At 33.9% G+C, this 12,270-nt stretch overlaps 1 protein-coding gene across 1 annotated transcript in view; it reads left to right on the top strand.

Annotated features, from left to right (window-relative positions):
- The window catches only part of ARHGAP10 (Rho GTPase activating protein 10), a 107,670-nt gene that overhangs the window by 37,136 nt on the left and 58,264 nt on the right, over positions 1 to 12,270 (top strand). The window contains 10 exon segments of the mRNA XM_032224074.1: positions 374 to 443; positions 1,143 to 1,246; positions 2,484 to 2,594; positions 2,920 to 3,024; positions 6,244 to 6,309; positions 6,311 to 6,374; positions 7,145 to 7,251; positions 8,347 to 8,441; positions 9,262 to 9,343; positions 11,993 to 12,035. Of these exon segments, the coding sequence (XP_032079965.1) occupies positions 374 to 443; positions 1,143 to 1,246; positions 2,484 to 2,594; positions 2,920 to 3,024; positions 6,244 to 6,309; positions 6,311 to 6,374; positions 7,145 to 7,251; positions 8,347 to 8,441; positions 9,262 to 9,343; positions 11,993 to 12,035 (847 nt within the window).

Genomic DNA, 12,270 nt, shown 5'->3' with positions numbered 1-12,270 from the left:
CCATATCTTTGTGGGTCTTCTAAAAAACAGCAGACTGGGGACATATCTGGAACATGTAGCAAATGTCATTCCAGAGATTCAGTTGTGCCTCATTATAAGTAATTAAGCAAAATATGTTCTGATGCACTTGATATATATCATAAATGCATTATTGCCCAAAAAAAGTTACTAGAACATAGGGATGTATATCCGAGCCAAAACTATTTGAAGTTGTATACTGTTTTTCTTGTGTCAGTGGAGGTTTATTAATAGAAGTTGATGTGGATTTATTTTTTAAACATGATATTTTCATTTGGAAAACACAGTATAATGTTTTCTTCCTACTGTGGAATAATCTAAGTATACTTGTATTTATTTTCTTCTTCCTTGAAAGGCCCTAAGTGTAACTGAAACTCTTATCAAGCCTCTGGAAAAATTCAGAAAAGAACAACTGGGAGCAGTAAGGTTTGTAAATTACTTTTGCTTTTGTAGCTTCATTTCCATTTTATCTTTTATCTTTATCTTTTAAGTTGAAGATTATAGTTTCTTCAGTACTTTATAGATACATGTGCATTAAGTTCAGTTAATATTTAAATATTTTATATATTCTTACATAGCAATAACACTTAGACTTATATATCATTTCGCACTGCTTTACAGCACTCTCTTTCAGCGGTTTACAGAGTAAGCACACTGGCTCCAACACTGGGTCCTCATTTCTCCGACCTCGGAAAAATGCAAGGCAGACTCAACTTTGAACCATTAGGATCAAACTTCTGGCTGCGGGCAGAGTTAGCCTGCAATACTGCATTCTAACCACTGTGCCACCACAGCACTGCATTTTTGCTTTTCTATTCAGAACTGTTTGCAAACTTGCCCAGATTCTTCCATCTATTAACTAAGGCCTACAAAGTGATTTCAAAAAAATTGATAGCCTCTCATTTATGTTTTATATTTTATTGAACAAAAACAACTTATACCAAACTTAGATATTGCAGCTTTGTTATAAACTGCAGTATTCTTGTAAATCAAAATTTCATTTTTGCAAAACATGTATTTATAATAATACATGTTAAAAATGACAAAAACCAACCAATTTACAAAGTTTATGTTTCATGTGTAAATAATATAATATTTCTTTATCTTTACATTTAAAATATTTTAGGAAGAAAAAAAGAGGTTTGATAAAGAAACGGAAAAGAACTATAGTTCACTGGAGAAACATTTAAACATGTCAGCTAAGAAGAAAGAAGTACAAATATTGGAGGTATCACTTACACTATAGTGTCAAACCTCTATCTGTTGTAAGCATTTGCAATAATAATACTTTTGAAATAAGTTGCTAGCAGCAGTTTTTCCATTCTGAGTTGGAAGCAGGGAATAAATAGCTGAAACCTGAGACTTTCTATTGATAATAAATATTATTTGTTTAATAAGCACAATTAATTTGCCGTATAGTCCCTAATGTAGAAGATGACCAGGCAGAGCCCATAGCAGGGTCAAATGCATTATCAGTTTGGAGTTATTACGTTCCCAGAAGAGACCTAAGCAGCCCCCCTCATGAATTCCATTAACTCTTTATCTAGTGCCAATTTGGCTTCACTGTTACTAGATCAGATTCTTGCGTATAGGTAGCATGAAATAAAATTGCAGTGCTTTGAACTCTACTTCGGTTACTGGTTCCTTGCACCTGACACCTACCCTGTTTTCCCCCAAATAAGACCTCCCCGGATAATAAACCCAATCGGGCTTTCCAGCGCATGCGCTAAAATAAGCCCTTCCCCGAAAATAAGCCCTCCCCAAAAAATATACACAATAGCTGCCATGAGGTGAGCAGGCTCGCCACCACCTACACCTCAAAAATAATAAGACCTCCCCGATAATAAGGCCAAGGGCTTATTTGGGGGGATGGGGGGGTCAAAAGAAAATAAGACCCTGTCTTATTTTACTTGTATTTTGAATCCTGGAAAATACACATACAATATAAGTAGTGGTATCATGTTTTCCCGAAAATAAGACAGGGAAACACTGTACCAGTATTCATATTATATGTGTGTTTTCCAGGGTTCAAAATGCAAGTATATTAGATTGCTGTCTTTTATATGTTAGTCATTGAAATTTATTATGTGAATGCAGGTTATGCATTTTAATAAAATGAAATATGAGGTCTGATAGTCAGTTTTCGGTGGAAATTATACCTCTTTAATACACTGTTTCAATGCTTTACCATTATTTGGTTTAATTCATTGAGGAAAACAAAATATAGTTTAAGGCTAAACTATGATAAGTGTCTATTAATTTGTCAGTTTCCCCTCATTTGCTGTAAAACATTTTAGAGAATTTTAACTATTGCCACCTGAAAACCTTTGGCCATAAAGTTTGGTGTGTATAATTACTTTTAAATTAATGCAAATGATTCTGTGTTACATTGTGATCCTCAACATAAATTTCTGTATAGAAAATCTGAATCTTAAAAAAACAAAACTGTGTTTTTTTTAATGCAGGCAGACTACCAAATAGAGCAAAACAGAAAACATTTCTATGAACTGTTACTTGTATATGTGTGTAAACTTCAAGAGATACAAGAAAGAAAGAAATTTGAGTTTGTAGAACCTGTAAGTAGAATATTAAAAACATTTCTGAAAGAAAATAAATTTTAGAATAGAAAACAAGTAAAAGTAGATTTAGAAATAACTAAACATTTGCATTGTGCTGTACTTTGCTATTTTAGTGAAGAACATTTAATTACAGTATTCTGTGAATTATGAATGTTCAGCTTGTTATTTTTAGTGACTAAACAGTGGAATTCTTTGATATGCTGTAAAGTCCCATTGAAGGCAGGACTTAATTTATTTAAAACTAAGAGGAAAGTAAAAGAAAGTGAAAAGAAATCACTCCTCTGCCATTTAAGCTAAAAAGAAAAATCTTATTGTGTTTTAGGTCTTGTCGTTTTTTCAGGGCATGTTCACATTCTACCATCAAGGTTATGAACTTGCCAAAGATTTTAACCATTACAAAATGGATCTGCAGATCAATATCCAGAATGTAAGTGAAGCCATCCTTCGAGGGTAAACTATGTCCATCTTTAACTCTGACCCTACTATTTCAATTTTGTATTTCTGTAATGCATGATGATTTTCTACAGAACTATAGAAATGTAATGCCATCTGCAGGCTAATATGCTACATGACTTGTTAAAACTTTCTGCACATTTTGTATAAACAATTGAAAATAATTATTGAAATTATTTTCTCTATTAATGTTTAATAAATAATGTTGTATTGTTTTTAAGTATTGAAATATATATTAAATAATATTGTTGGCAGTTCCATATATTGGACATTGTGTATCAAATTAATTGGAAATTGTAATGTAAACTGTGAAAAATAAATTTTCTATATGGAAGATTGGTTTTATAAGCAATTATCTATGATGCTTATGTTCATATTTTTGTATGAAATCAAAAGCACAGCGCCTAACAGCCTTTAGAAATTCAAATATTAGGACAGTTTTTACATATAGTATTGCCTTGTATTGTCTTACTTCATTACATTATATGTTTGTTAAATTAAGGTAAATTATTAATTATTTATATAATAATTCAAATTCAGGAGGAATTAGTACTGGTAACACTGTTATCAATTTGATAGGTTTTCATATGTGGGTTGGAAACAATGTCTTCAAAATGCATATCATCCCTTCAAAATGTCTGTAGAGATTCTCATTCATCCAGGTCATGGTTGTTCCAAAAATGCTTTTCCAAAAGGCAACTGTACTTTATTGAGGTTTTTTTTTCCTTTGAAAACATTTCACTTCTTATCCAAGAACTTCTTCAGTTCATGAACTTCAATTCAGTTCAGTTAGTTGTGTGACTTTGGTCTAGGCATTTATTGTCAACCCTAGGAACAAGGCATAGAAATGTCAAAAAACAAACAAACCCCACACCCTGAATGAACTTCATTAGGCATGAAAATCTGCTGGGTGATTTTTGGCCAGTCACTTTCTTTCAGACCAACTTATCTCACAAGGTTATTATTATGGGAATATAGGAGGAGGAAGTACCGTAATAGTATTGAGTTGTTTATAATAGAAGTGGTATATAATGAAAATTTAAAAAATGCAGTCTCCAGGAATTAAGACAAAAGGCATATATATATATCCCAAACAAACATACATACATACATACATACATACATACATACATACATACATCTATTAGATTTTTACAACCCCTGGTAATCCCCAATTATGGGAGGAAGCTAACTGCTTCCATCATCTGTCAATCGGCTCGTCACAAGAGTCCATCATGACAGAAACCCAATATTTTTACTGTTGCTTTTGTTATATTTGTGTTTAGTTTCCTCCCATAATTGGGGCTTACCAGGGGTTGTAAAAATCTAATAGATACCTTTCACCCTGGCTTCGCTGATAACGGATAAGAGCCTGTGGCCTAATGGCTAAGAAGTCTGCCTAGTATGTAATATAGCCCAGGTTCAAATCCCAGTAAGGGTATGGCTAGCTGATGAGAGCTAAATAGCTTGAAATAGATCTATAATAGTCTCCCTTTATTTATTTATTTATCAGCACAAATAAAAAAACATATATATACACACACACACACACACACACACACACACACATATAACCCAAAGGCACCAGCCTGAAGATGATGAATGTGACCTCATCGAAACGTTGCCAAGATACTGTCAATCTTATACAGGAAAAGACCCGAATACAACAAGACCCGAGTATATATATATGTTGTGGCCCAGCAGGAGCCGTTGGAGCTGCTGACAGACTCCGATAGCGAGGGACCCTATGAGTTGGCTCTGCACGATGTGGAGGACCCTGGGCAGGGTTCTGACTCCGAGCAGGGACCAGAGAGGTTGGTTGGCCACCAGGAGGCGCCTGAGGCATGGAGAAGCGGTGAAAGCCAAAGGGAGTTTGTCCCTGACATCAGGCCCTGGAGCAGTGGGGAGGAGCAAAGGGAGTTTGTCCCGGATGCCAGGCAGAGAAGGGCGGGGAAGCGCAGGCAGCAATTACAGAGACATAAAAGATAATCAGGCCCAGGTGGTTGGGATTTGGCTCCTTCCAAGAGAGTATATAAGAAGAGACTTTGGGAGGAGACCTTTTGCAGGATACAACCGTTATACTAAGCTGGAGAAGCTCTTGTGTGTATCTCTTATCTGTGGGAGTCTGGGTTGCTGCCAACGTCTTGTCTGTGAGTAATTACTGTGAATAAAGCATGGCTAACAGTAACCTTGTGTCGGCGTGACTCACTGGACGGAGGTGGGTCAGAATATGAGTATGTATGTATGTATGTATGTATGTATGTATGTATGTATGTTGTGGCCCAGCAGGAGCTGTTAGAGCTGTCGCCAGACTCCGACAGCAAGGGGGCTTATGAGTTGGCCTTGGAGGAGGTGGAGGACCCTGGACAGGGTGTCGACTCCGAGCAGGGCGAGGAGAGACTGGTTGGCTACCAGGTGGCGGCAGAGCATTGGATCAAAGGGAATGTTCCTGAAAGCATTTGGGAGTTGTATCAGGATGCATGCAGGCTTAGGTCTACTCAGCGTAAAGGACAAAGGAGTAACTACAGGAGATGATTGTGAGCAGCTGTTGCTCATTGGGATCCTCGCCTGAGTATAAAGAGACTGCTGGTGCCACGCCCTAGTTGCAGAAGTCAACGTTCCATTCTGTTCCGTTCCTGTTCTAGTGATGGTTCTTGTTCGCATTCACAACCCGAGAGAAGCCAACTTGGATAAGTGGTTTTGAGATAAGAGAAGCCGGGTTTGCATTTTGTTATGAGTTATAGGACTTTTGCCAGAGCTATTATCTTTGTTTATTTGGGCTTGCAGCCAGCAAGAGCCGGGACTGATTAAAAGAAACCTTTTGAGTTACGTGGCTTTTGGCTTTCATTCCTGGACGGAGAAAGGGGGGTCAGAACATATATATATATATCTATACATACATACATACATACACACATACACATGCACACACATGCACACACACACACACACAAAGCCACATCATTCCCTACCATCTCCAGTTAGTAAGTTTCAGCAACCAGTGTGAAACTTTGGAAGAGTTGTAATCTTCCATGTTTCTGTTATAGGGGAAATGGTATTTAGTATATTTGTAGCCATATACAATTGACAAAGAGATATTAAATACCAGAGGTTGTTAGTTGTTTGGTTTTTTAAAGATAGAATTACATGTTTATGGTTTTCTACTGTAAATTTTAAAATCCTTTTCTTGCAGACAAGAACTCGTTTTGAGGGAACAAGATCAGAAGTGGAAGACCTCATGAACAAAATCAAGCAAAATCCCAAAAAAACACAAAAGAGCAAATCAATTTGCAATGGAAGGTTATCTTTACGTGCAGGAAAAAAGTAAGTTATTTGTTTAGTTTCATGGTAAGAATTTGTAAACATGTATATAGATTGTTTAGCAATGTTTTTTATCTGCTAAAAGAAATTGAATAAACTGTGATTACATATGGGCAAGCCTTTCTTAATGACTGTTCTGCTTAGTGAGTTAAAATTAAGACAGATCTGAAAAATTAACTTTATGACTGCTCCTCATATTTACAATCATTTCAGCATTCCGGTGGTTATGTGATTGAAATGTGGGAGCTTGGCAACCAGTTGGCGTTTACAACTGTTGAAGCACCCCACAGTCATGTGTTTTCCATTTGTGTACTTCACAACCACCTTCCAACAAGCACAATCAATGGAAGTGACAATAAAATCACAAGTCGCAGTCTCAATTTATGACCATGAGTGATTTGCTTAATGACTGCAGAAGAAGTGATATCATACGTCCATCGTGGTCACATTCTATTTGGCTTAATGCCCTCATAATTTAGCAATAGTGTTGCTAGTTCTAGTTGTAGTTAAATGAGAACTACTTGTATAGGTTTTTTTTTCTCTTTTCATTTTAGTTCCCTACATTTGCTCTATTTCATTTCCCATGATCTTATAATAATTTTACATTTTCTATTGCTTTTGCACTTGTGATTCTATTAACCAGAATACATACATTGGATTTATTCATTTGTTTGTTTTGGATTCATATGTAAGAATATGAAAAATAGGCTGAATGGAAAAACATCTGTATATAACTAACAATTTGAAATTTTAATTATTACTGTTTTGTGAAGGACCTGCACCATTTGGTTCCAGTTGGATAAAACATTATTGCATGTATAAGAAGGAATCAAAGAAGTTTACTATGTTACCTTTTGAACACAGATCAGGAGGAAAAAGTGTGAGTATATTTCATATCAAAATAACAGTAAAAGAGATAAAATATGTTCTGTATTGCTTTTCTGTGTAGATGACATTTTCTTTCAAGTATAGTTAGGTACAATATTGGGAATTACAAATAATAAGTAGGGAAGGTTCTGAAATGGATTTTTTGAGAGTGCTAACAAAATACCCATATTTTATCCTTAGTAATTCATTAATACCAAAGATATGGTATTAAATATGAAAGATTGTTTGAAACAATAACTTTCTAGAAAGGCACAAAAATTACATTCCATTGACCAGCTCTTTATTACATTCATTATATTTATTCAAATATGCAGTACCTTTGCACAATATGTCTTTTTTCAGGAAACCTGTTCATATTAGCTATTTTCAAGTTCAAAAAACTCTTTGATAACTGTTTGAATATTCCAGAATAGGCAGCATTTCAGTTTTCTTACCATATTTATCTTCCCCATGTCCTCTCTAAATTATCAGTATAGCAATAACAAGAGTACTTCATTATATAGTGCTTTACAGCCCTCTCTAAGTGGTTTACAGAGTCAGCATATTGCCCAAACAATTTGGGTCCTCATTTTACTGACATCAGAACAATGGAAGGCTGAGTCAACCTTAAACCGGTGAGAATCAAACTCCTGGCAGTGATCGGAATTTTGAAATTAGCCTATAATACTACATTCTAACCACTGCGCCACCATGGCTCATTGTATAGGCTACTGCATTGGTAGCAATCAAGGCAGAGTGATTTTTATTGAAGTTTTGGTGACAGGATTCTTCCTCTTCTATGCCCAATATCTTAAAAGGTCACTCAGCCAATTTAACTTGAGTGTCATACAAGATGATGAGGAACATTTTCTGAAGTACCCCATCTGTTACTCAGTAAAATATTTTGTTATCCCTGATAAATTCATTTGATGATCAAGTGAATTCCAGACTTGCATTATATATTCAGTTCCAAAAATTCTACAATATTGATGGATGCTTTCATTCTAAAAACAGTAACAATAATTAAAATTTTGTTATTAATCACATTTTTCCTGACATTTTTAGTAACAGTCTCCGTTATGATATTCATGTAATTAATTTATTTCAGGGTGAATTGGAAGTCTATCTACTTCAGAACTGTACTAAAAGGAATACTGATTCTATAGATAGGCGATTTTGTTTTGATATGGAAGTAATAGAGAGGTAAGTCGGTCAGGTGTATCTTAATATTACTTTTAAGTGAATTTATTTGAACTTACTACCTACACAGTTCATCTGACATAATCATTCTTATAGGATGACCTTATAAGACCCTCTGATCATACAAACATAGATTTGAAAGGCACCTTAAAATCTATTTAGCAGTCCTGCATAAAGTGCAAGAAACCTAGAAAAAGTGCAGGAAAAAAGGAAGAAATACAAAGCAAAATAAATGAAAGTTAAGAGGTTAGATGAAATAAAAATAAATTAAATGTAAATGACATCAATGTCATTGACTTATCCATTTTCATACCATTCTGTTCTTTCAAATTATACTTTGTATTTTTCTTAATTTATATTGCATTTCTATATTTATATTTTATATTTTTAAATTATAATAAAAGTTACTATTAACTGCACCACCAAGACTACTCCTAATCTTTGAGTTCATATACTCTATTTGGTTTAAAATGTCTTTTGGAATTGACTTTAATTAATTTTAGGCAAGGCTGGCCATAATTTCAGGTTCAGATGAAATGACTTGTTTCATATATTATGCTAAACTATTGTTTCTAATGACTCACTCTGTGTGTGTGTGTGTGTGTGTGTGTGTGTGTGTTTGTGTGTGTATGCTAGGTTTTGGCTTGTGTGCTTTTTTTCTCTTTCACCTAGCACTATGAACTACATTACAATTCCAAAGACATCTGATAGTTTCAAAGATGGTTATGATGCATTTGTAAAGTGTAGTGATGAAAATATTACATTGTATGAAAATTAGTGTTCAGTTGTGATTTAAATAACTTTACGTATTCTGCTTTTCCAGACCTGGTACACCTTTCACCCTACAAGCATTCTCAGAAGAGGACAGGAACATGTGGTTTGAAGCCTTAGATGGGAAGGAAACGGTAAGATAATTATAATTTTTACAAATAAGTAAACACGAAGAGAGACTATTAATGCAACATAACTATATTTATTATTAATTGTATAGTTTTGTGACATAACTTATGCATTATATGAAACAAAAAACAAAACATGTCACTGTTAAATAATGTGTGTCTACTGGCATAGAATTTTATGGATCAGTTGCATGGAACTTTCCAATTTAAAAGTACATATGTGTATACGTGCATGTACATCTGTTTATGTGTTTTTAAGTGTACATATGGAAATACATACAAAAAATACATCTAGTAATAAATGAATTTTCCTTGTAAGAGGAAAAGCTATAATGTATAAATAGAACATAGATTAAAATTTGTTACTGGATTTTCTGAATTAAAAATGTCCACAACTGTCACAGGATATTTTTGTTATTTTTGAAGAAAATTATCCTAAAGTAATTTGTTTAGAAATGAAATTTAGATAACACTGGACAACAAAGATTTTGCTTCCAGAATGCTTTTGGGTGTATCTTGCAGAGTTTCGGTTACTAATCAAGAAAATAACATGTAATGTAACCTAACATATTGTTTTATAGAAGTATGTTTTTACATAATGACAATGTACACCCTTCAGTACCTATTGACTTTGTTGCACTAATGAAAGAAACATACAAAAATAACATGGAATTGTTGTTGAAGAATAACCAATATGCTAAGTATAACTGGGATATCTATAGATACCTAAAAGTGGTGGCTCTGCTGCTTGGAATGCAGCTTGTATACCAATGTTGTTATATACAGTATAGGACAAGCATGCAAGAGAGTTGCATAACATTAAAAAGAAACAGCCACTCTGACAGAGTTTGTTTCCAAGACAGAAAAATGTGGCCCATGAACCACGTGTTGATCTGACAAAGATATTTTGCCACTGCTTCACATAAAACTTGGACTGTTGAAACTTTTTGTGAAAGCGATTAACAAAGAGAGTGAAGATTTTCATTATTTGAGACAGAATAACGGATGCCAAGATTAAGGAAGGTATTTTTGTTTGCCCAACATCTTGCATATGCCATAGGTCATCAATGACATATCTGTTTGAAGGATCTGTTAGCGGGGCCAGAGAAAAGCACCTGAAAAAACATTCAAGGATGTTGTTGAGAATTTTCTTAGCAACTACAGAGCACCAAACTACAACCAGCTGATTGACAAACTTTCTTCAGCATATCAGAACATGAAGTGCAACATTTCACTTAATATTAATTTTCTACATTTACACTTGCACTTCTTTCCTTAAAATCTAGGCAGTCAGAAAGGTTTAACCAGCACTTAACCACAATGGAAAAATGGTATCATGGCAACTGGAATCCATCAGTGCTGATGGAAACATTAGGCAATTAAATACATCATATCTTTTCATATTCTTAAGATTCCTACATGATATAGTCATTCTAAAATTATATTTGTCTTCAAATATATTTATTTCAAATATAATTTCAAATATAATGTTTGAAGGGGTCTATCATTATCACCAAAAGTTTTTCAGGAAACAAAACATGAAAAAATGTCCAGTATGATTATTAGCTCTTAGGATATAAATTGACAGCCTTACTAAAAAGGATGTATCTCAGAACTGTTTATGTCTGCAGTTTTAAAGAAATATTTCATTCTTGTTTATATCAAAATATTATCTGTTTATGTAGAAATAACGTATAATATTTATACTGTATTAATTATCTTCATTTGTCATAATTAAATTTAACATAATTTAAAAGGTAAAAATAATGGTAATATATCTTGAAGTTCCCGTTTCTGTCCACACATTTCCAAATTATACAGTATAGACATGCAAAATTAAAAGATTATTGACAAATCAGTGTTTTTTTTCAGTGTGAATTTTTTTAAAAGCAGCATAAATATACAAATAATTTTGAAGGATTATCTTTGCAAGGAAGGTCGTTAGATTAAAAAAAACATTCAAAATACATACTATCCCAGGAAACAATACAAATAAATACAAAAGTAGAAATAAGAAGAAAAGGGACTATATAATATTCCTTAATATAGATTTATTGGAAACAGAATGAAGAAAGTATGATAACCAGTAGGGGGGTTTTGTCAAAAGTTTTAAGAATTTAGAGGAGGGATAAGACATCTCTGGTTTGTAAGGCTAATCCATTTTGTTTTGTCTGTCCAACTCAGAGGACTTCAACTAAGCACAGCCTCTTTTTTATTTGAGAGTGTCTACATCTGCAGTGTTAGCAAAATTAACACCCCAAAAGATGCCATGTAATTGCTGACTCTTAAAAGCAGTTTCTCCTCAAGTTCCACATGATGTCTGTAGGACGGTTTGGATTGGCCTCTGCCGCTAATGCCATATTTGGATTATGGAAGGGAATTTTGAATCCAGTCCTCTGGCTTGATCCTGATGTAATTTGCATTGGTCAGCTATACCATTCAGAACTATGCTTATTTATGCATGTAGAAACAGATGAAAATTCAAAATACTTAGTTACAAGAAATTAATGGACCAAGTCGTATTTTGATTCAATGCTAAAAAAACTCATTTTTGTCTTTTAAGGGAGTGTGGAGTTCTTCCTTATCCAGATGTTTAATTGCTTGTATCTTGAGTGCAGTTAGAAGTTTACCTTTCTTTTTGTTTTATTTTGTTAGGTGTTTCTCAATTTGAACAAGGCTAATACACAAAAAGAGGGAAGTAAGTACTAGAGATAAAACAATAGTTAAATTAAAATTAAATTTTCCAGAATAATTTCTGAAAATAACTTTTATTCCGTATTTTTAAAAGGTGTGAGCTACCCAGAGTTACTTACATGTCATTTGGGTGGCTAAATAAATTTGTTAAACAAACAAATAAACAAACTTTATTCTGTCTTGTGTACAAGTAGTCCTCGCTTATAATTACAATTGAGCCTAAATTTTCTGCTTTTAAC

Source organism: Thamnophis elegans, chromosome 9, assembly GCF_009769535.1.
Source record: "Thamnophis elegans isolate rThaEle1 chromosome 9, rThaEle1.pri, whole genome shotgun sequence".
Lineage (NCBI taxonomy): Eukaryota > Metazoa > Chordata > Lepidosauria > Squamata > Colubridae > Thamnophis > Thamnophis elegans.
This window is presented reverse-complemented; position numbering and strand designations above follow the sequence as displayed.